Below are 25,771 nucleotides of genomic sequence, written 5' to 3' on the forward strand. Positions count from 1 at the left end.
CAAATACTTTCCCCTGTATGAAACATCTGGAAGTAAAAATAAAATCACTCTAGCCTAATTTGGTGATACCAAAGGCAGTAGGGCAGTAAGGAACAGGAATGAAAATGCTCAGTCATTTATCCACAAACAGATACGGCATAGGAAATGAAAGTTTTGTCTCCAGAGTTCTCACTTTAATTTGGTTTTAAAAAACACAACACAAGTCTGGTCAAAAAAAGAAATGGAAGAGCAAGTGATAGGGGAAAGCCTCCAAAATGCCTCCACAGATGCCCCAGAGCCTACGTGTTGAATGGCGAGCTCCAGCCGTGGTGTGGGCTGCTCAGCAAGGGTCTAAACTTTCATCTAGTACTCGAGGGAGATGAATGTAAGTTATTTAAAACCACAGCACATCGAGCTGGCACGTCACTTTAATACACTGCCTATAGATTATGTTACAGCTCTGCTTTATAATGACCCTTTCGCTTCATCTCCAGCTCTCTGGTAAAATGGAGCAGACAGAGGGCTACAGCTTTAGGGTTTTACAAATTACTGGATTTAGTTAATGCTTCTGCCAAATCCAGATGCACAGAAGTATCCCACGGCAGTGAAAAATGCCATAGGTGCTTGGCAAAGGGTCTCAGATTGAACAGAGATAAAAAACTTACAGTGGGTAAGTGAAACTGAGCTTGCAGCTAAATTTAACTGTGATTTACAGACTGCATTTGATTTGCGCTCATTTGCAAGTGGCATTTAATTTGACAATGAATGTCATCACTCCTTGTTTGAGACCCCAGTGAGGGAAGGGGCTTGAAAATACACAAACCAGGTTGGTTTTCATAGTAAATTCAAGTACAATTTAGCAATTGCCATTTTTTTGAGGTGAACAGGTAGAAGAAGGGTCAGGCCATAGCAAACGGCTGCATAAATGAAGCTGCCCTGCAGAACATGGCCCGAGTTACACCTTCGCCCCTCCCCAGGGAAGCGCCAGCACAGATATTGCTCTTCTTGGGAGTAAGTTTTTGACCCTGGACCAAGGGTTGCAGTGGGTCCCTGCAGAGACCAAAGCTTCCCCAAACTGAGCAGCTCTGCCTTAAAAAAAAAAAAGTGTATACACCCCCCCCCCCCCCCCCCCAAAATCTTCAGAAACAATACAAATATATACTGCTTCTGAAGATTTTGGTAATAGTCCTGTGCTGAACATTTTTTAAAAGCATTACCCCTGCAGATATTTGTTAACACCTCTGTTTCAGGGCTGGTATGCATCAATAAAAAGCTGTACTAAGGCAGCCACCACTGATTTCTCTTTCAGCCTTGCATGACAGCTTTCCAGTGCCTGCTGGCAGCAGGTCAGCTTGTACTTTGAACAAAAAACTCAGTGTTGCAACATCTCTCCCCTCATCGTTCTGCAGCACTAAAATAAAACATGCAGAAAGACATGCACATACACATTTTTGATGTCTACATTAAAACATAATAAACATAAAAGCCTACTTATGTCAACATGAGTCTGTTTAATCCTTGCAATAACTTACAAATTACTTTTTAAAGAACTTCAAGACATTCTTGACAAAAGAAAATAAAGTTCAAAGTCCATTAATAATTCAAAACATTTTCTAAAGAGAACCAAAGTAAATTTTTCAGTGAACTGCTGATGAGGAAGAGCTTGTTGAAAGAGAACACCTCATCCTCTCCTCAAGGGTGTGGCTGTTTCTGTTTTGGTCCTTGCATATTTTTATTATTTTTTCGTAATATGGCTGAAATAAACTAAGATTTTCTTTTTTTCCCCAATGTGAAAATATTTTAGGTCTGGGGAGAGCTCCAAGTCTTAGAAGAATGAAGGAGAGGAGAAAAGAAGAGGAACAAATTACAGTTTTGGCAGCATTCAAAATGAGCAGTGAAATGGAAAGGCAAGGCATATTTGCAAGGATAAAACCACCTTCTTATTTCAGCTTTGCTGGAGGGGGTGGGGCGGGGAAGAGTAGCTTTTAAAGCAAGAAGGGAAAATAAAGAAAATTGTGGCTTTAGTAGACAAAAATCTTACTGAGTAAAAAACAGCAAAATTATTACCTTCTGGGCTCAACATTACATATTTTTAATAAATAAACAGTTAAAGCAGGTTAGCCAAGTAAAACTTTTCGACAAGACTCTCCATCTGCTGTCAGAAAAGAAGGTTTGCATACTTTTTCTCCAGGCACTGTCATCACTACACTGCCCATCCATGCATGGAAGGTGGGACCTCCGAGCAGCATTTCAGCACTTCTCACCGCTCCGTCTCCAAAAAAACCCTTTGTATCGCAGCAAGTCTGCATATCGGCGTGCTGAGAAAGCTGTAACTGTAATCTGTGAAGCTGAACTATTTATGCTTGCAGAGTTAGTATTAAGTGCCCAAGTGGAGAAGAAAAGGAGTAGAAGGTAAAATCATCATGGTGATTGCTTACAGTAGGCAACCGCTCCAGACCGTGTGTATGGATCCCAATGCCCGCATGTCCAAGAGCTCAAAATTCAGCACCTGCTTAGATATTAAAGCACAATGGGCAGAGTTGACTAGAATCAGGTATTTGCCCACAAACAACACAAAATTCCTCATGCAGCCTGAAGAAACAAAATATTCACTCAACAGGCAAATCAGCCCTATGTCATATTCTTCATTTTTCTGTAGGTTTCTGAAGCCAAAATACAATAATAAAAAGCAAGGAAAATTCTCTTGAAAACAGAAGTTCTATTCATCACTTATGAAAATTCATTTACTAGCATCAAAATACACTTTAACATGTGGAAAAAACAGGATTGTCTAAGCTTTGCTTTCCTAAGCAGTAATTCTTTGTAGGCAGACTTCTGTTTGACCAGGAAATTTAGGAAACTCTGCTAAGATATACAGGAAACATCAACAGCATTGCAACAAATACACAAAGCGAAGCATTCTTCCAAGTTTTGCTTCAGATTTTGTTTCGGATTCCGGATAAAGTCCCTTCCACGAGTTTGCGCTGTTCCAATTAACTCCAGCATGCAAGTCTGGGGTGTCCTAGGAAATGCCCCAAGAAGCTTGGGGATCAGGCAGCACCCCAGCGGAGCTCTGCAACGCAGCAGAGATGGAAAGCACGAGCTCCTTGCCCACAGACAACATACAGGAAATGCTCGAGTAAATTACTGTCTCGGTGAGCCAAAGGAGGAAAGTTCAGGGGGTATTAACATTTCTCTATCTGATGAAAAACAGACTACAAAAGGTATGAGAAACAGATTTGTCACTATACAACTTTCCACGTGTATCCAGCTGCCAGAAATGCTAAACGGCACAATTCAAAAAGGAGGCATCATGCCAGCTGTCATATTCCTGTATATAGAGAGTAAACCAAATGAAGAAAGGAAAAGATATTAAGGTTAGAGTTTCACTTAAGGGGAATGTATTAATTCTCTTTTTTCCCACAATATGTTAGTTAAAAATCCAAAAACTAGTTTAACTTACAACATAAATCCCATTCTTACATCGAAATTCAGTTTTCAAAGTAAAAGCATTAGACACACAGATGGCCAATCGAAATTATGTCCCAGTGGTAATTATGGAATACTGTGCTTACACATTTGTTATGTTCTGCTCTCAGTTCCCTCATTTTAAACAATAGCATATGGAGACATAAGGTACATATCGTAAACATCATTCTTTCTCCTCTGCAGAAAGAGAAATCACGAGTTTACCTATATTACAATCCTGTACAGTTTACGATGACTGGGCCTAGCCCAGATATTTATGCAACATGATATAGACCTTTTCCATACCTTCTTCCAGCATCTTTACGTTTAGTGCCTTTTAAAAGTATTACAAATTTATAAGTCAAGCAATATGTTTCCTAGACATCTTCAAGAGAGGTTAAGGTTACTATTACCCACATATCTGCTTATTCCAACATTTCCTCGAGATCTTGCCTGCCATGCTCCATTCCCTACTTCCAAGGATTTCCCACGCATGACACATACTTGTTGAAACAGCAGCAAACACAACAAGTAAAGAAGCTTTCCGGAGTAATACACATTTTTCACTGGCTAAAGACTTGTCTCCCACAGATCAGAAGAAACCAGTGAAGCTGGTCCAGGAATTCTTGAAGGACAAAGAAAGCCCAAAGTTTTATTCGTTAAAGGGCTTATTCCACATAGCACAGCAGTTTGTAGTCAGCACACTCATGATGGACAAATTACAGAAATAAGCATATGTATTCATCCTCCATCCTTCTCATCTGGATATATTGGAGGCAGAAGAGAGCCACCACCCACCCTTTCCAACCACAGCACTCAACCTCATTATTTCACCACTGCACAGAACAGGGCACTGGGCAGCTTGTTCACACCCATGCATTCGGTAATCAAGAGAAAGCAAATTAGCAGTTCAATTCTCATTTTAAAGCACGAAGGGACCTCATTCAGCATTTCTGGCAAGTCCTGTCTGTGAAATTCGAGGCCAATGCTCCCAGCCACCCGCTCCTCCCCATGCCACTGAAGGTGACCCCGCAGCATGGCAGGTGACATGCCGGCTCCTCGCCTGCAGCACGCCACATCCCAGCATCCGATGAAGTCCCAAGCAAGACATTCCCGCACACCTCTGCCCTTTAATGCGCTGGGTTTGTGGCAACTTGCAATGCCTTGTGAAAACTAATAGGAAAATACTTTCCCCAGAGTGCAATCTGTCAGAGGAGAATTCATTTACAACTTGGCTGAACGAGTTTCAGGGCATCGAGGGCTTCCTGGCAGGCAGGAAGAATTATTGAAATCATTTCCCCCCCACCCCTTTATTTTGATTTGCCTATGCTGCCACCAGAAGCTGGAGCCACCGTTAATAACTAGCCACTCTGCCCTACTTGTTTTCTTAACGGGGTCAAATTCTGCTACACATGCCACGTACTGTTTAGCTCTGAAGGTCTCCAGCAAGCCAGCTGCTCTGCAATTCACTTTCCTCTACCACATATACATGAAACTGCATACAGTATGTCCCAATAAAACAGCTTTTAGACAGTCAGCAACACTTTGGTCACTATGTAGTTGATTTAAATACTTGGATTTGATGCACCATTTTCAGAAACTTGGAGATTTAATATGTTGTCTGTTTAACTACACACACAACCCAGGTTACAAGAGATCTGCAAACATTTGTTTCGGGAATTAGGAAAAAAACCCAAACACGAGAAAAATATTTGGCACAGCTCTGTGCCCTGAAGTCCTGAAATATTTATAATGCTACTTGACCATAGGAGCTAGCACTGCCACCCTCACGCATTCAAAAACCATGAGTCAGGCCCTCGAAATAAGGAGTGTTTTTTAATCTCACGATTTTAATGCCAAGATACACTCTGAGGTTTCGCTGGGTTTTTCAACTTACTTTTCTTGAATCTTCAGTGCAACACTAAAGGATTATTTCGATGATTTAAACTGAATCCAGATTTTGGTACAAGCGCATCAATGCAAAGGACTGGGACCTTAACAGCATCCCCCCACCACTCCCCTTCCAAAAGTTCACAGTTGCCATGACACTCAAGAACAGCACCAGCAAGAGTAACTCTGGGTTCCCCTATAAGCTCAACCAGAGCAATTTTCCCATGGACCTCCCCTTGGAAGGGCTGCTTTAGGAACAGCACTCCAGCATGCAGGAAGACAGTAAAAGAAGTCAAAGGCAGCTATGGGTGGTCCTGAGTAACGTCCAGCTGAGGTTACTGGTGAGGATCTCAAAGCACTTCCTCCTCCTTATGGGATGACTGGCAAAACAAATTTGGCTCTCTTGTACTGCAGTGTGGCCCCTCTGATGACTTAGATTTTGGCTTCACTTTAGTTCAAGCCTTTCAACAATAACTCAACCTTTAGTCTTCCTCCCAGTGTGAGGAAAAGGGATGGGGATGAACAAAGTGGTATCTTTTGGGTGATTTTTTAACTAACACTTCGCTTTTAGACTGCATTTATTGCTGAACAGAGATCAACCCAAGAAAGTTGCTGCTTTCTTTACAAAGCAGTTTAGCCCTATAGCATTATAACAGCCTCATGGGCAAGCAAAACTTAAACCCTCCATGCTCCCCTGAATCAGAACGGCCTGAAGTGGCTGAGGGAGGAGAGCTGCTACCGTTGCCACAAAGCTGGGAGAGCAGCAGGGTTCTTGTGGCAGACTCCGAAAGATAGCCCCATGCACAGGGTGGCAAGAAACTGAAATACATAGTTAGATCTACATACCCAGGGTAGTCAGGCATCTGTCAGGAGACTGAAAGCCAGAAGCCACCTCTAGACCCATCTCACCACCTCCCACCTAACACCAGCTACAGAATTTTCCCTGAAGAAGCCAGCAGCGCTTTTTCGGCTGGCAACCCAAAGCATGCATGTGCTGCTGACGGCATCTACACTTGTTCAGGAATCCAGTGGTACCCAAGAGCTCTCTGCTCCATAAAAGAGCAGCTTGTTTCTTGATGCTGAAGCATTTCCTGCAACTGTACCAATAAAGCAAAAACTGCCATACAGCCTTGCTTTTCTGATTAAACAGAAACCCAGCACGGGGCACAGTAAAGCCAGGACATACTACAGTCTGGCAAGGACTAGCACGGTAAGGAAAAATTGGAAGTAAAAGGATGGTTACAGACTCACAACGCAGTACTTATGCAATTCAAAACAGAGGCAAGATATCCCTATAAATTCTTACACCACCTGGTATACGGAGTCCAAAGCTTTCATCGTTTGTCATTTGGAGCTTTCTGACAAACATCCTATATATTTGATTTTAATAGTTTTGTGGATTTTTGTATTTTAGGGTTGGTTGGGGTTTTTTTTTTTTTTTGATACCTAGCTCTTATTATTCCTTTCGTGCCTATCCAATCATACACTTTTCTGAACCCTAAACCCTATTTATGCCACAAATAATAATGGCTTCTGAACAGCATTTGTCTTAAATGATAGCTAACTAATAATAATAATCTACTAACCTGGTAGACTTATTTCAGCAGTAAGACAGATGTCCTCAGGCTAAGGAAAGCAAGGGGAAAAAAACCTGAAGGCAGGAAAAATTGTGTTCTTGCAAAACTACCTTCCTCTTTACGCTAAAAGAAAAACAGGTGACAAATTGAAAGACTCAAACCTATTTGGCAGAAAGTCAAAAAATGGCACTAGAAAATCAACTCTGATTCAATTTGAGTGGTTAGGAATCTTAAATGCCAAAGTGAGGTATTTCCTAACTCATCATGTCCATTGTTATGCGTTACATTTCCCAGAATTGATACTATTACTAAATAAATGTCATTGCATCTAAGTCTAAACTATTTGCATGCCACCCCTCAAACATACGCTTCCCCTGAAGCACAGCAGTTACGCATTCCACAAAGCTCATCTTTATCCTCTTATTCTGGATAATATTTTTCTTCATGAGGGATCCCCTCTTGTGAGGTCTCACCTCTCCCCCATATTCAGCCCCTCCGAAGTCATACAGGCGTTTCTTTCAAGGGAATGAGTCTATGCTGTAGGATAAAGGCTGACTTGTCATCCATCATAGGGCAAAGCAGGACAGGAGAATCTCTACAAAACCTCGTTTGGTACTCTGGGGATGTGTTCTTTGCTAAAGAGAGCAACAGAAGTCAGAGCAGGAATGGAGTAATTACTGAGCTAATCAAACAGGCGTAGATTAGGATATGCAATAAAACCCATTATGGAGTTGCACACATGGTGAGCGAGTGACAGAGGAGGCATTCAGAGTTACCAGAAGCACTCAACACACTCCATCCTCTAGATGCGGTCAGGAACCAGTTGAGGTCAATGGCTACAGCATCCAAAATCGTGTACTTGCACCCATCTATCTCCATCACCATGCCAAAAGCGTGCCTTACATTTGCAAGGAGGAAGCGAGAGGGGGGGAACCCAGCAGTTTAGCCTTCTCCAACAGCAGGAGGTTGCAAAGTAAAGCGTCAACACCAACTGGTTTGCCCTAAATCCTTACTTTGACTGCTGTAATCAGTTTCCTGTGAGCAATTTCCAGTTATTTAATCCCACACCATCGAGGACAGAGTTATAAACTGATCTGGGCTGTCAACTGCAACAGCAGCAGTTTTCATCAGGTCAGGTATCAAAAAAAAAAAAAAAGTCATTTGAAGTTTTAATAATCAGCAGTTTCTACATTTTAAAGTTCAAATGTAGATGTGTCAATGGAAGAAAATACTCTCACAGAGGAGCTACTCAAGCAGCCAGAAAGTATCATGTTCTCTCTGACATAAGAGGGCTGATGATACTTTTATCCAGACATATATTGCAAGAATTCAAGTGTCCAAGATTTAAGTGCACACCTCAAGGAAACGTTCTTTAGGTTTTCACATTGAAAGTGAACTGCATTTCTAGACATACACAATTTATTCTTTCAGTCAAAAAAACTAGTCATCTGTATTTTGTTCATAAGCTCAATTATTTTAGTCAATAGTTCAGAAGAGACAGTTTTACAAAAACTACCTACAAAAGGACCTGCTCTTAGGTACTAATCTCTAGCTTAAGAGTGCAATAATTGCATACTGCAAAGAGAGGTAAGATAGAGCATCTCTACAGCATTTCCAGAGCAAGGGCTAGTAAAACACCAACACATACCTAATATGCAAAGACTCCTTATCCCCAAAGGCTACTAAACCCCTTGATTTACCCCTATAGTTTTAATGACGGAGATTGACTGGCTGGTCTATGGTCTGTTTCTAACCTAGCTCTCAGGATGTCATACGAACATCTCTGCTAGCCAGTTCTCTTCTGGCTAACAATCACTGGCTAATGCGTCTTTGAGAGAAAGCAGGAAGTTGGCTGGGACAGGTCAATTGTCCCCTCCAAGCAAGTCAATGTTTCTTTCCTTCTGAAGGAAAGAAAGTCTGAAGACCCAACACTGCAGGGTGCTGAGCAGCAATGCACATCAACATAGGCCGAGCCTTAAGCAAGAGTCTTCTTAGGGAGGCAACTTATATGCCTAAAATGACACTTTTGCTCAAGTGTTTTTGCAGCACCAAGGCATGGGTTCTTAGCATTTACAGGATTACGCTCAATCTGCACAATAGCAAAATAATTTAATTTACAAATTGAACGTGCTCTCAAAGGAGATTCATGTAAGCCCCTGCTACAGTGACTTTTACTTATAGCCAGTTGCCAAAATACGACAGCTGGCAAGAGGAGAGAATAGACTGTATCCATAGCTGACAAAAGCTGTAATTTAATAAGCATTCAGTGGCAGTTTTCACAGCTTAGTACGCTGACAGACGTGTCCTAGCAAGCCTGGCTTCGGCACTTCTAGACTGTACTGTCTGCAGGTATCTGCCCCCACCATTGTGCCAGCAGTCCCAGCTCCCACAGCCAAGCCTGCTGGGCTGAGTGAGCCTCTGCTGCACCAGTCCCACCTACTATCCCTGCTTAGGGCACTGATGGAGGAAGAGTTTAATCCATGGAGCTGGCTTTGAGCTCCGACATGGAGATGCAAGCACAGGTTTTCTTCTGCCAACCTTCTTTGGCCAGCGATTACCACTGACAGAGGCATGGGGGGCAGCTCACGTACAAGAAAAGTGTGAGGTATTACATGAGCTTATTCCCATTTTAGTGAACTGCCAGTGTTTTGGGTCTGTCCCGTCCCCCCCATCCCCCCTCCCCAAAACCTCTGTGCATTAAGAAACATTTTAGAGGACAGGAACTCAGGCTGCCAGATAGGATGCAATGCTGCCTGCTCTCCAACCACTACTGCTTCCTTTGCAAGGTTGATTGTGTCCCCTGATCACTATTTACATTACATTTGATCAAGCCATGAATCCAGACAACCAGTCCCTCACAAAAAACTAGTATGCTGTCCCCTGAGGGTTGAATTGTCTGACTCTACTTGTCAGAATACATGTTTTGGGGCATGCCTTTTCATTCCTGAATAATTGCCAACAAGCCACCTTAGACACTAGGCAGAGAACAGTCTTATTTGGTCTGGACTCAAAACACTGATTTGATGAGGAGCTGCAGAAAGTCAACAGGAAACAAGCAGATTTACTCTACCACGATGGCTTTGATGTTTAAAGCTTTACAAGCTTTCCATTTCCTTATCGGTCTAATAAAAGCAAGCCCAACCCAACTTCCACAAGCTCTCTGGCTTGTAGATCTCCACCTATTTTTTGTTGGCTTTTCTTTTTCTTTTTTTTTTTTCTTTTCCCCCTCCTCTTAAAGGCATTAGGTAAAGAAAACTAGAACAGCACAGAAGAAATTGCTTAGATACATGAGCAAGTTGAAGACAAGCAATCTCATTACTCTACCTCTCTGTGTCTTTCACAATGCCAAGCTAAGTCTAGAACCACAAAGAGGTAGAAATCACTGGAAAAGGAGCCTCACCCTCCCCCCAAAAAAACCCCAACAATTTTGGCCTCTCACTTCACAAGAAAGAAAAGTTTCACTTACTAGCTTCATTGGACTCAGAACTATGCCTGGCTTGTTGTGTGTAAGATGTACATTAGAAAGAAAAAGCTTTAATAGCAGATGTGCTATGAACTTTGAGATTAAGCTGCTCCGTCTGGCAGAGGGAGCTTTTGCACAGCAAAGCTGCTTTTTTAAGGGTTCTGAACAAAAATGTTCTATAGCTAGAGTTTCCACCAAGGTAATATAATTTTTTTTTAGTAACAAAAATACATCTTTATTTATGTCTGCATTTTTCACATTTACAGCATTTTGCCTTCGCTCTACAGAATTCCTTTTAAAAAAGTCTCAAATGTTATTACTACCAATACAACATCACACTTAACGGAGACACTTTGATCATTTTCTCCACAAATGTAACAAATTTTGGGTGTAAAAATATCTAAAGATGATCAGATTATGTTCATAAACACAAAAGCTTAACAAACAGGGAGTTTTAGCCTCCTGAAATTGATACATTCTACATTAATGCAGGCTTAGCATCTAAATCATTATTCAAGCCTTCAAAAGAACTATGAAATAATTAACACAAAATAAATGTTTCTGTTGCCTTCCCGTGGTAAGTACTTCACATTGTTCAATCACTTGTTAGGGAAAGAACCAGATACTGCATTAGGTCATCCCTTAATATGGACCAGGGTAAGCCAAACTTCTTTCATATCCAGTTAACGTGCAAACCATTTGACCTTTCCTACAGGACTACTAAAGACCTGGCAAGATCCACTTTTTCGCCTATGGGACTTCACACAAGGCATTACATTTTACTTCAGGGCTTTATTACAGGCACAGCTGACAGCAATTGCAAGAGTTCATGCTTTCAAATACTTTCACTATCAGATGCCATTTTCTCTTGCATTTACTTTTACTAAGCTTAACTGTTTAAGCTGAAGTTTCTAATGCAAGACTAACTCCGAATGAGATAGAAACTATAATAATAATAATCCGTAATAGAAAAATATTATGGACTATTCTACTTGAAGTTTTCTGGCCTACATTAAAAGAAAAAACACCAGTCTCTTAAGGAATGCATAGCATCTTCCTGTTTTGAGTGGGGACTCAACACTTGGTACATCTTGAAGCTTGATAGTATATAGGCAGAGCAGTCACCCAGGTGTCACAGAATTCTTAATTTCACTCCAAGTTTTCTGGACTGTAAAACACTGAAGACTACTGTTTTCCCTGTTAAGTAAAAATAAGGGACTGACCTTTGTCTTTGTGCCCTGCAGCTGCTAACTATACTTTACACCAAAACTACTGAGTATATGCCATTGGTGCAGCACTTACTCACCTGCTTTGAGGGTGTGCACAGCGATACGGTCTTCAATTTATAACATGCTATTTTGTCCCCCTGCTACCTCTCTACTTGGGTCATCGTACACAAGAGACTATGTGGTGGGAACTCACTGGTGTCTCAAAGTGACAAAAGATGAAAAGTCACTGTGTATGGAACACCATCCCATTAACTGACAGTGTTGAAAAGTGACTGATGAATGAAGCAGAGAAATGGAAAAAGAGAGTGGGAATACCCCTGTGCAGTGTTACGCCAGTTACTTAAATCAGACTTTTTACAGCCTGTCCCGTAAAGGTGGCCTTCATTCCCCAACTAGAAACCTTAGGTCTGTTCTACAGAAGTGTTTAGTGGCCACGGGCATACACAGCTGGCTGGTGCTTGAGTAGCAGTCAAGTCAGAGTAGCACCTGCCCCTCCTCACAGCTGTACCAAACCTAACAGCATCCACGCTTTGCTTCTCATTTCCTCTGTTGCCTCCTCCTACTTTTCCCTGAACTTCATTTCCGTATGTATCTAGTTTTAAGCAAGTCATTAGAGAGGCTGCTCCTACAGCACAAACATAGCACAAGCTCCTAATGCCTTGGTTTTTTTACTCCTCTTAAGATGAGACTGAATTGCTACAGCACAGCACTACCAGCATGACGACGCTCCTGAAGAAAACCCTTTCAAGAACAGTTCCTGGAAGCGAATGTAGTTACAAACCTGATCTACCAGCAAACTTGCCTGAGAAGACCATCACAGCCCTAATCTAGATCCGTATAACCCACAATCACCTACTAATATACTTACAGCAGTAGCTTGTCTGCATTTAAACCAGGCTAGTGGAGTTGGTGACACTCAGCCTCTTATCCATCAGTTCTGTCTTCAGCATCACACATAAGAGCAGCAGCACAGTATAAACTCCTTAACACGAGCAAGGCTTTAAGTCAACATGGTAACTGAAGCTACTTGCACCTCAAGGGAGTCTGTGCCCAAAGTTCCTGGCCTTTTTCTTCTACTCATGTCAACCCCTCTAAGAAAAGATAGTACCTCTCTCTGCAAATTCAGCTCGAGGACCTCTTATAGTAAGGGAACCTGAACAGGTACTTTTGTCATATTTTCCCCCACTTTTACTTCCCTGAAGACGTGAGTCATTCAAAGACTCACTGGCCTTAGCAGTGGCCTCCCTTCCTTATGTCTCTATTCCTGTAACAGCCACCTATGGAATTAAACATACTTCTATTTCTCATATTTGTTCAAGCAAATCTCAGCCTCAATTTTTTTTTCTTTTTTACCACTGGCAGGAGGACTATCACCTTTCCCATTTTCCACTGCTTTAGGCACATGAGAGACAGTTTTCTCTCACACTTTCCCTTATATTGATAACATATGAAATCTATTCTTAAAAAGTCAAAACAAATGAAAAAAAGCAGCCAACAATGTTATCTCCTGGCTCCATACCAAAGCCAAACAAACAAACCTTTCAACACCATGTCTCTTCTCACAATGCCTTCTGATAGCCATCGGCCAATGAATAATGAGAAAAACAGTTACACTAAAAATAGCATCTCCAAATGGTGGAGAAGTCGACAGAAGTTGTCAGGCCTCCAGGGCCAGATACTCGCAAAGAAAACATGCGTAATTTTTTTGCAGTTACTGTTCAATAAATGGTCCTGCTTTTCGGCCTGTGGAAGGACTGCCAATTTCGCATCTGCTCTGAACATCTAATCAGAGTTTATTTTTTCACTACATATGTCTTCGACAAGCAGACACTGCAAACAAATACTTCAGTTTTTCCCTCATGAAATATTTAGCTTGTACTCCTCATACTGTAACTAAACTGTCACTTATAAGGGGAAAAAGAGTTACCAGCATTTTTTAATGTAAAAAGAATATGTTCATACATCACATCAGATATCCTTCAGCTACAAGCTCTTTGGTTCCTTTTTCCCCCCAGTACAGCCAGCTTCACTTTTGGGGGAATGACATCAGTAGAGGAACTATTTTAAAATAAGTTAGCTTCCTACTGGTCTGAGGAGGTTGTCTGACAAATAAGGTCATGAACAGACAAGATGCAGACACTTTTCTTCTGCCTCTTCTCCCCCACACCCTCCCTTTTTCCCAACCCCACTCCAGTGATGGTCTGTCTTGCTTTAAACTGCACAGCAGAATAGACAAGGGAAGGAAAACAAATGGTCAGGGGAAACACAGCCCTTTTCCCAATTTTCAGCACAAAGATGTTAAACAGCAGTGAGAAAAGAAGCAATTGGGAAATTAGGTCTGCACCAACTGATCTCTCTTTCCATCTTCAAGTTAAGCTGAGGAGCTCTCTAAAGGAGGCTTGCTTGCAGGCAACTACACAAACTCTGAAGCACTAACCAGCACTCTTACGGCTTTTGGAAAACTCGCTTATATTAAACCACTTGTGCAGCTGGGAGCTTTATAATTGTCCATATTCCACTTGGTTCCCAAAGAAAAACTTCTGCTCCTTCAGGACTCGGTGTGGAGAGGATACAGACTTTGGCACTGGTAGCTCATTTGTCATCCTCAGTATTTTTTTCAATAAACCACATCTTGTAAACAGAATTAAACAGAACAGAACAACACTTCTTGCTTTATGCCTTGACTAATCCCATCCATTTCATAAGCAGTGGTAGCTCCTGTAAAATGCAGCATTTATTGCCCTCAGAGCATGATCAGCAGGTAAGTGCTGTGACCCCTGCTGGTATCTCTGACCCTGAGCCAGGAAGTTGCAGTAGTGGAATATGTCTTCAGCTGTATTTTGTGCAAAGCATCACAACTCGGTAGCAAATCAAACCAGGACAGCAATGCCAGCAGCTGCCAGTTAGGGCTTACTTAGTAGCTCTCGGTAGCTTCTACAATGAAGCATAATATTACCGACACAATTATCACTGGCCAGGCCAGCAGTTGTTCTAGTGTTTCTCTCCAATTTCATATGCCTACTTGGAAGACCATTTCCCCAGTCTCCCACTGCAATAACTTATTTCATACTTACACAAAACTTGAATTTAGTGGAAACAACACATATGGCTTAATAAAATAATTCACACAAACACAAGGGCAAGAGGCTCAGCCAGACTCTAGTCAATCAAAGCCCACATGCTCTAAGTCCATTCAAAGCATCATTTGCCTTTTTTTTCTTCTCATTATTTTCACAGATGTTAATGACTTTAAAATAGCTTGCTTCCAAATATTAAGAAGGCCAAAGGCCAAACCCCTGAATAAGCAAACACTGTGCAAAACCAATCATACGTGCTCCATCCATGCGGCTAACTTGCTGCTGAGTAACCATCTATGTACCTGGGCAGGAAGGAAGGAAAGTGGGAGAGCAGAGGAGACAACTCCTCTGATAGCGACCTCCCGATACCAGCATGAAGAATGTCAGTATGCTCACGTGGGTTGAATATTGAGCAGCTGGTGGGCTGCACATGCATTCCCTACTTTATCCCAAGGTGGGCTGCCTTTCCATCTACTCCCTGGGTGTACTGCTTGCTGACAGATTCATTATCGTGAGTCTTCCATCAACTATAAGCTTGCAACAACAACACAGAAAAACATAATTGAAAGAAATGAAATAGTGAGAACTGAAAAACTGCAAAAAGAAGGGGCTATTTCTAAGGAGGGGGGGTGGTGTTTGGTTGGTTTGGTTTTTTTGAAGAGGCAAAGTGACCAGTGAAGGAGGAAGCAGGGGGAAGGGGGAAACAACACACTGAAAGACATTGCAGTAGAAAAACAGAGCTGTCAGTCAGGTCAAGCATTTCAAGACAACCATATTCCATTTACTTCTTACAGGAAGAGAAAGACAAATAGCAAAACATCTTCTGAAGCAAGATGGCTAGAGTTGCCACTAGGCTACAAACATTTCAATGCTACAAACATGTCAAGCATACATTTAGAACAAATATCTAAACCTCTGACAGGTCATCACAGCATAATGAACACATTGTCAGTATCAAACACTATTTATTTCAATTTGCAGAGGACAGCAGTTTTGACAATTCTAATGCTACAGTTATGCTTACTGAGTTTATTCTGGTTATGATAATTAAGCATTGGGAACTAACCAACCCCCAAAAAAGTAAAGCAAATATAACATTAATTCAAACTCTAAAGAAGTGTGTATTGTTTCAAAAGCTACTGCGTTGCATGTAAACAGCATAGACCATGTTGTAGGTATCACTAACCCCAAATTCTGTAAATATAATACTTAGCATGCCCAAGAGCCACTCAGGGATCCTACCTAGCAGCGTGTTTGGATTACTTTATCTCCAAAACTACACTTCTTTATTCTAATTCAGCAGAAGAAACAAACTCTTGCACAAACAAATCCAGAAGGCAAAGATCTGTTGAGTGTAGACCAATGTTATTCCCAAACTGGATATATCCCTAGCATCAGTGGGATTTATCCAAGACCACAGATCTATATGGATATTAGCCATAGCAGATCCCTTATTATTGGCAATCATGATTAAAAACAAATTAATTCAGTGGCAATTATCTTGGAGCGACAGTCTTTTTTGACCCAGCTGGTGTTTAGCAGAACATCCTGCAACTTGGAAATAAATTTTGTTTGGAAATAATTGAGAAACAAGGAGGACCCATGATGTAATTCTTGCAGTGTAGCCAACACTAAAAGTGTTGGGACAATGCCTCCCAAATCTACCAGGTGGAGATGGAGATGCCTATTAAGTAGGTACTATAAGTATAGGTAGCAACTTTAAAGCACTAAGAGCGCTATATTAAGTGACTGACATAACCCTGCAATAACTGTGCCTATTGGTTATGATGTTGCAACCAGTCTACAATATACTAACTTATGAAAAATCAAATGTTACTGCTACCCCTGCATTAATGTTAACCCGTTACACCTTAGCTGATGTTAAGAATTTCAACTGAAGAACACAAACCAGGCTCATTTTACCTTACAGAGGCAACAAGGAATATGCTCATTTAAACTGCACCCTGTGCACAGCTGAATTACTTACTAAAAACTTTCTACAAGGAACCGTGAGAGATCTTAATTTGTTCAAATGATTAGTAAAAAGAGATTTGCTTTTCAGATAAACAGCTTTAGAAACCAGTGTATTTTCTGCACTTCGTAAACTGTACTTTATTTGAACTTAATTTCAAGGAGTTTAAACTAAAGCAGGAAATTAGCCCTCAGCAGCGCAGCCAGATTCATCCTCAGCATCTAGAGGACAAATTAAAAACAAAACAAAAACCAAACCAAAAAAGTCCTCCTTGCCAAAGAACATAATTCTGCTGTCTCATTACTGTTTTGCTAAAATAATTTAATTAGCAGTCTTCAGATACAGGAAGGCATTTATGCTTCATCAGGAAAAGGAGGGCTGGGGGGGTGGGTGGTGGTGGTGAATGGTACACACTGTTCTAGCATACCAGGAACACAGCATTGAATTCTTCCAGCTATCAGGCCAAAGCTGGATTGGCATACCAGAACTAAGCACTTTTTTGATCGGGGTGGGGGGGCAAGCACCAGGCAGTCTAATATTTGCACACTCTTAACTGCAAGTAAGAGGAAATGGGTCAACTGAGGAGCAGTGCTGAAGTATAACAGGTGAATTGGATACTGTGCTTCCCCCTCCCATGCACAAATTAAAGTCCTAAAACCATCCCCATCTTTCATTACATTCTGCTCTTGTGGGTGCTGACATTTGTTATTAGGGAATCCCATATCTGAGGATTTTGTACGTAGCTATTTAGGCCGATTCCCCTAGGCTACTCCGTGTGACAGCATATTTGATTCCTGCAATAAAGTAATAGTGGAGGCTAATTTCAACATATATTTCCTCTTTAGAAACTTTTAGATGGGAAACCTGCTTACAGCAGGACTGCACTTTAGATCTGCAGGACAGCAGAGGCCCCTACAAAAAAGTACTACCCTTTCCTAAAACTAGTTGTTTTCTATGGTTTACTGCCTACAGCACCTAATTGCTCATCAGTACCACGCACAAGCACCCTATGCAGGCAAAAGCCTATGCTTTTGCAAATCCTTGTCATGAGAGCACCTCTACCATGAAATCAGAAGAGCACTATCCACATCCCCAGTTCAAATTTCTCATTAGTGTAGGAGTAACCAACTACTGAACAAGAAACTGAATTACAGTTTAGCTTGAAAATCCCCGGTATTTGGGAATAAACTGCTTCTGAACCCCTTTTTGGCTCAGATATCAGCTGTGTTCAGCTGTACACAGGCATTTCTACAGCTCTCCAGTCCACTTTAGCCATATAAAAATAATTCTCCACAGCCAAACTGTATTCTAACTTCACTAGCATAATCCACAGATGGATAGGATAAGCCAAGCCTAAATGAACTGTCAGAGTCGGAATCGCGAGTTGAGATTAGCTAAAAATATTGCCATGATGCATAAACCCAAATAGAAACCTGCTCCATCTCCCAAGGCAGTATCAATTCTGCAGTCCCAACAGGTGTAAAAAATAATTCATCTTTGTCACTAAACCATACGAACATGCAGGAGGGGGAGGAGAGCTGTCGGCAGAGAAGGGGCCATTTGTACATAAATGCTTCCACACTGCGAAACAAATTTAAAGGTGCCAGGGTACAGAGCCATCAGAAGCCAGTTTCGTCACCCAGAGATTTCCAATGATCCTATAAATTCAATACCGTGAAGTCTGTCCCTGTATTTCATACGTGAAGTGCTTCAGCCATCTAAGGAAGGCTTTGAAACTCGGTCCACATTGAAAGTAGCTTTAAAGTAGGAAACTAGTTAGATAGTGCCTGGGTACAAAGATCACATTTGTTTTGACTTAGTTCCTCAAATCCTTTGAATACCAGTTCAGAGCACACACTCTATAAAATGCTCGTGAGAAACTGGCACGTTCACACAGGCACATATTGATGAACCACTATTTACAACTACTGTCATTTAAGTGTCTTGTCTCCCACTATTTACAATAGTGGGATTTGCAAGAACAGACACCAGAAGATCCTCAAGCTGCTAAGAGCTGCTGAATAAACAAGGGTAACAGGAGTGATTTTTCCTCGCTGCCTCCCATTTAAACTGAACAGGCTCAGCCCTGCGCAGAAAATCGCTTGTTTCCTGCCAGCCTCCAACCTCTGCATCTCTGTTTTCTGGGTAGGAGCAGGGAGGGGAATTCAAGGGTGGTTTCTTTAATTTGTTGCATAAATAAATACAGATAAAACAACCATTTCAAATGAACACGTCCTGCCTAAGACAATTTTGTTGGAGCTTTCAGCCAATAAAGATTTATTTTCCCAGCTTCCCCCCACAACAGCCCTCCATGCCACAGGGCAAGTTGAGCCCCAGCATCTGTAATTAATGGCTTTGCATACTTAAGTCTGAAGGCTGCAGGTTGGCCACAGCATAACAGATACCCACATGCAGGCAAAGAGGCAAAGGCACTTACCCGAGAGATAGACAGAGGCATGTTGAAATCCTTGCCCCCTTGAAGTCTGAAACCCCAAGGAGCCGGGCCGACCAAAGACACGCTGTAGTTGCTCATGATGTTTAGTAATCAAGGATCAAATCCAAAGGACTGATGCCTGCGGAAGAGGATTAGAGTTTTAATTAAAAGACGATAAAAACAAAAGGCACTGTCTACCATTCTGAAAGCCTTCCTTCTTTGTCTGTGTTCCCCTCCATAGTATAAAAACAGCCAGAAAAAACACACCGGGTCTGTCATTACTTGTGCCTTTATTCCTCATGTGTTGTTTTCCTCTATAGCTTAGGAAGAAACATAACTAGGGAACTGGTAACATGGACTTGGGACTTTGAGAGCTTCCGGTGCCAAGATGTTCGACAACCACTTCTTACTAACAAAACACTGCGTGGGGGGAAAAAAAAAACCACACAACACTAAAGTTCATCTTAAAAAAAGTCAATATTGAAACAGGCATGAATTGATAGTATCCCTTAAATCCAAGTATGGAAGAAATTAGCACTACTGGCACATTCATTTCTAACAAAATTAATATCATATGCTGCCATGTCATCAGCTCAAAGCTTGTTTCTAAACACATTATGTCTTGACAGTTTGAAAATGATGTCAAAACATCACAACTTTGAAGTTAATCAGAAGAAAATAAAATCCCTGAGACTTTTTTTATTTTTATAGCATAGCTTCATCGGGGTAGAACAATGCTACAGACAAAACAGATACTAAAAACAACCCGCAAATGAAAGCTGTGAACTAAAGCGAAATACCCACTGCCACAACTTAACGCTGAGGCAGCAAAACCAAAGCAAAACCCAAGCATCTCCCTCCCCTCCCCACAAACGTGGGCAACAAATTACCTTTAAAAGGCAACCGAGGCACTTAATTGCCGTTCAGCGTCAAAGATAAGGGCTTCAGTTTCACCTCAGATAAGTAATGTTACAATGACATCTTAGGTAGTGGATCCCGTCTATTTTTGTATGGTTGCGGCCAGGCAGGAGCACACCAGGGTGGGCTGGTGTAAGACTACACCGGGGCACAGCCAGATTCCATACTCTATAGGGACATTTAAGGTGGACCTTCAGTCAAGCAGAAGCAAGCGGGCTGCAAACCCCACCAAGCTCTGCAAAGCCCGGTCTGCCGGGGGTGCATGTGTGTGTGTGTGTGTTATTTTTTTGGAGGCAGCGGATTTTTGCAAATGCAGTCCAGCCTTGCGAACCTTCAGAGCGGGGCTGTCGTGCAGTCCCCATGGGTGCAGGGAAGGACATTTAATGTCGCTCCCTGGGAAAGCCATCAGTAACAGAGGTTTCTGGGTTTACCTCCCAGAGCCACAGAGATCTGCTGCTCAGACCTGTTTCTAGATCAAACAGCAAACTTTATTCACACCGGTGGCCACTCAGGTAACCAGAACAAGGCTGAAGGCATCAGGCAGAACAAGATATATATTAGGAAGCAGAATTCGGAGCTGGTGACAGAGGTACCTGGGTACCTGGGCAGTTCCTGACGTGCCCCTGCCTGTTGGCACCCAGCAAAGGGGCAGCTCTGGCCCAGGCGCTGACTCAACCCACCCTTAAAAGTCTCAACAAGCACCAACATACAAAGAGGGAAACGCACAGGGCTGAGCTTCATGTGGCTGAAGAGGGAAAAAAAAAGAAACAAAAAACCTCCACCAAGTTTGAGCTAGGACTTTTACGGGGCTCGCTCACCACTAAAGCGAGAACTACAACTCGTTTAATTCCTCTGTGCACTGAATTCCTTATAAAAAGAGGATTTTAATTAGTCACAGATTTCCTTCCATATAAAAATACAAATTCTTGTCATTCCCTCTAAATGCAATCCACTGCAGTGACAGGTCACTGTTAAATTAGAGACTGCAGAAAAGCAAGCCATATCTAGCGACCAGCACACATGCAGTTCATCAGCACAGGCAGAAGGCTTTACCTACCAGTTAAAACTGAAGCACTTATGTATCGCTTTTTTTTTTTAACTGAGTAACAGCTAGTTACAATAACAGATCTAGGAAAAGATTAAGGTATATTAGAAAAGGATAGTGTTCTTTTTCATTTGTAGCAGCTACAAATAGGAGGGAAGAGACTGCACGCTGAAATGCCATGCATCACTCTAAGCATCACTCATCTTTCCTTTCTCACCCCCTCGATTCTGCCGTGTCTGCATCTCTAGGCTTACAGATACACCGGGAAGGAAGTGCAGACAAAGGAGATCTCTTCAAAGTTTAATTTAACAAATTTCTTAAAATATGTTAGAGCAACATCTAAGAGAAAGCATTGCAACGCACCAACCCCGCTTCACGGGGGAACATTGTGCAAACAAACCAGTTAAGGATGAAATTGTGCAACTTTCACTTAGATGATCAAACGCTTGGTGGATCTACTTCTGGAAGGGGGAATTTCAAAACCCAGGCAGAAATGCTCGCCTTCACCACTGCTGCCTGGGCACAGAGCCCCAGGGGTGGCTGTGCCTGGCAGGGCAGCGCCAGCACAGGCCCCCGTACCCCCCTGCACCTCCTTTGCCCAGCTCCCCCACCGAAAGGCTCTAAGCGCTCCGGGTGAGGAGCCCCACGGCTACCGCAGGCTGGGGGACCAGACAGCCCCACAGAGCGCTGGGTCTTGGTCCAAGGCGTCCCCACAGCCCCAGACCCAGGCCCAAGGAGCCCCACAGGCACCCCAGCCTGCAGCCCCACGGGTGCCACAAAGCCTGGGGGCCAAGGCGCCCCAGGGCCCCGTGCCCGAGCAGCCCCAGAGGCAGCCCAGCAGGCTCGGCCCAGGGCACGGAGCCCCACGGGTGCCCCACAGCCGCGGGACAAGGCGCCTCACGGGCGCTCCCAGGCGCTGCCCCCGGGGCCGGGCGCTGCCCGCCGCGCTCCCCCCGCGACACCCGGGCAGCGGGGCACGGCCGACAGCCCCGGCGCCCGCTTAAAAAAAAAAAAATTAAAAAGAAAATAAATTAAAATAAGCACGTGAAGCTTTAAAAGCACCGTGAATCTTTAAAAACCCCGTCCAACCTGCTGACTTTTTGCTTTCCCCCCCTGGCGTTTTTCTTTTTTTGCTTCCCCCCACGCCGCGGCGGGGCCGCCACTCACCCCGGCGGTGCGGTGCAGGGCGGTGCGGTGCGGTGCTGCTCGGCGCGGTGCTGCTCGGCGCGGCGCAGGGCGCGGAGAGGCGAGGACAGCCGCGGCGCGTCTGGGCGGCGGCGGCCCCGTCCCCCGGCTCTTGTTTTCACTTCCGTCTCCCGCCGCTCCTCCCCCGGCCCGGCCCGGCCCGGCCCAGCCGGCAGCGGCGGGACGGGGCGGCGGTGCGGAGCCCGGCTGGGGGGACACAAAAGCACCGTTCCCGGGCGGCCCGGATTTATTGGTTTGGGTTTTTGTTTGTTTGTTTGTTCTTGTTTTTTTTTTTTTTTTAATAGAGAAATGCACGCTTTTTTCCCCTTTGCTTTGCACCTGTGAAACGGAAGGGCGAGCGGGGAAGAGGGTGCCGGGTCTCCGTGTGCCGCTGCCCCTCCAGTCCCCGGCCTGAGGGAAGGGGCTGCTGTGCTGCGCGGGAAAGCAAAGGGGCCCGCCCCCCAAAGTGCCCCCCACTCTGTCAAACGTGCAATCTCTTCAGTAGAGCCCCAGGTACGCTCGTACGGCTGCAGGGGCAGCCTGCAGCAGAGCAGGAGACCTTACAAAAAGAGTTTGGTGTATTTAACGTGGAGTAATATGAGGACTGACAGGGATATACTCGCCTCCTGAAGTACATCAAAGCAGAAGAGCTGTTCAAGCTAGAACACAATGCTGGCACAAGAACAAATGGCTGTAGAGTGGCCGTGAATAAAATTCAGCTCAGAAATGAGTAGGGGTCAGCCAGTAAGGAGGAAAGGGAGTTTTCTGGCACAGCCTCTCCTCAGGAGTGGGTGCAAGAAATCAAACTGGTTCTAAGGTGACGCTCGATCAGATTATGTTACGTGATACGCTTGCCTGCGAGCAGAATAATTATTTAACGCAGAAACTATCAGTTTGACAATCGGCAAGCTTGCCGAGCCTGAAGCAGGGCAGACTCTGGGAGAGCGCGCCGCTGTGCTTGGCAGAGCCAGGCACTGCCGCTGCCTCGCAGGAGGGAGGAACGGGGCGAAGATGAAGCAATAGCACTTCGGTTTCGCGTTTAGCTGCACCGCACAGCTGGGTGAGGCTTGAGGTTCCTGTCATACTTCACATGCATTAAAAGTCATTACAAATACAAGTGGCCGTGAAAGAAATGTGCATCTAATCAACAGCACCATTAGCACTACAATTCAAAGGATTTCAATCCCCTCTTCAAGCATGGATTTACTGTGGAGAAAGAGTGCAGAAGAAAGCTTTAATTTCTTACCACCAGCCGACACAACACGCAGTCCTTATCATGCGTGGCCCTGCCTAGCCCCTCTGTCCCCATTTAGGAGGTGGGCAGCACTGTCCCTCACTTCAGTTGTCACCGGCACAGGCCCAGAGCCCAGGTTTGGCCCAGCTGTGCCCGTGCCCACACAGGGCAGCGCGAGTGGGAGCCCCCAGGCTGGAGGTGATGCTGGGGTAGGAGACCCAAGCCCCAGCTGTCGGAGTGTGCATGAAACCGGGGCCAGCCCAGTCCTGCGAGTACTAGCTACGTGAACTTTAATAGTGGTACTTTAACATTGTCCCACTGAGCTGTGTGTCTTGTCAGCTGCCGTGACTAGGCCAAATGCATCTCAAACTGCATCTCAAAAATAAAAGCCTCTAAACCCCACACTAATGCAGCTGAACCACTCTTTCAGAAATTTTTCTTCTTTACTCTATTCTTTTCCTATTAAGTATCTCTAATAAGGCAAAACTGAAAATCCCCGTTACACACACAGACTCTCTCACATGATTTTAATTCATGGAGGTAAAAATTCCCCAACACAGGGATTTTTCATTGTGTCACAAGGGCGTTAGGTCACTCCCATGCTGTTTTATTTATTAGAGTAGAAAAAGCTCCAGGACCCCACTCCCCAGCGTGACTCACGTGACATCTCCAAGGTCAGCATGTCCCTGCGCTGACTGCTTGGGTAGCAATCTGCTCTCAGCTCACCAGAGCGCACAGCCTGCCATCCCTAGCCTGGAATACCGGCTAGCCACATTAGTGAAAAACATCCTTTTTCACTTCAGTTCTTCAAAAGCCTTCAGCTTTTCTTAATGGAGGGGCGGCTTGCTCAAGCTATCAGCACATGCAGCATCTTAAGAACACGTTATATTCATTCATCAGGACTAAGGGAGATCTTACAGAGAGACTTTTGATGGTAGGCGTTGCCTATCGGGGCAAGTTTTGCCCTTGGTGAGACTGCATGCACTCTGCACCATACCCACCCATTGCACCCAGGCCAGTGCCACTCCCAGCTCAAAGCTGGTAGTCTCATCTTTAAGTCCGTCATCGCTTTTCTGCAGCATGATCAGTTTGTGACAAATGGATCTGTTTTCCTTTGCCTCCAGAGACAGGGCACAGAAATTAGAGGCAACTCATTAGTTCGAGATCTCTCCATTCTTGGTCCCTTTTCAACTATCCTCCTCTTTGAGAAAAAGCTTTTCATTAGAGCTGAATAGTGAAATAAGAGATAGCAAGTTGAGCAAGAAACCTCAGCAGCAGCCAGAACTGTGGCCTGTCTGTTCTTCGTACCACCACCGTATTTTAGACAGAGCTTGCATTTTTCCCTCTGAACAAGGAAGGAAGAAGTCTGGAAATTAATTAAACGCAGTGGTCTGCGAGCCATGCAGATACAGCCTATCTCAAAATTACTCAGGCACTTAAGTCTTGTTTAAATGCTAATGAAATGCCTTAGGTGCCAGATAATGGGCACTGCAAAACTCTGACAGAGAATATCACCTGCGGTCATGAAGTACAAAAAGGCACTCGTAAATGGAAAAAGCAGCCCATAAATTATGAACAGGTTAACAATGTACCATCAAATGATTCTCAATTAAGCAGCAGTTAATCCAACGTCAGCTTTCTGTGTGCTAAAGCACTGAACTACAACCTGTGCTTTTGCAGCACTGCTACTTTCGCTTTTGCTTTTCTTCCAGAGGTAAAGCTAATGCAAATATTTGAAGTCAGCGTATAGCTGGGAGCTCAGCATAAAGCAACCCTCTCTTACAAGAGGTTAATGCGAATATCGTCTATAGCCTCACAGCTTACTTCCAGGTCCAAGATAGCTCTCTGGCCAAACAACGAAATAAATTAGATATGTTCTGAGTGTTTCCGAGAAGCAGGGGCTGCAGTCTGCTTTTGACAGCTACAGAGGGGCAAGCTGTTACTCTCTGGTCATGGTGAAGCCCAAACTGCCTTGAACTAGTATCACAGAAGCACTTCTATTTTTCTGTTTGTTTGGTGTTTTGTGGGGTTGTGTTTTTTTTTTTTTTTCTTTTTCCTGTCCCTGGTTTGGAAAGATACCCAGTGCTGAATTACATCCTCTCTCATACATCCTGTCCACCACAATAACTCCAGCGAGCCTAAGGACTTCCTTGCGCGGAGCCGCCGGTGGAGTGGTGGGGCACAGCGTAGCCGGACAGGGGGTCAGGATCCAGCCAGCTGGGCAGCTGCGCCCACCCAATTCTCTTCGGGTTGGCTTCGTCAGGCAAAAAAACCCTGTGGTCAAGTTTACTCTTACTTGT

At 43.7% G+C, this 25,771-nt stretch overlaps 1 protein-coding gene across 7 annotated transcripts in view; it reads right to left on the bottom strand.

Moving 5' to 3' along the window:
* Positions 1-22,307, bottom strand: part of PDLIM5 (PDZ and LIM domain 5) — a 127,510-nt gene extending 105,203 nt beyond the window's left edge. For all 7 annotated transcript variants that reach the window (XM_082314928.1, XM_082314927.1, XM_082314926.1 and 4 more), the window contains exons 1-2: positions 22,220-22,307; positions 19,093-19,228 (exon numbers count right to left, since the gene is read on the bottom strand). In XM_082314928.1, coding sequence (XP_082171054.1) covers positions 19,093-19,188 — 96 coding nt within the window. In that variant the 5' untranslated portion in view covers positions 19,189-19,228; positions 22,220-22,307. The remainder of the gene's footprint in view (positions 1-19,092; positions 19,229-22,219) is intronic.
* Between the last annotated feature and the right edge of the window lie 3,464 nt (positions 22,308-25,771).

Source organism: Platalea leucorodia (assembly GCF_965183815.1).
Source record: "Platalea leucorodia genome assembly, chromosome: 6".
In the NCBI taxonomy this organism is placed as follows: Eukaryota; Metazoa; Chordata; class Aves; order Pelecaniformes; family Threskiornithidae; genus Platalea; species Platalea leucorodia.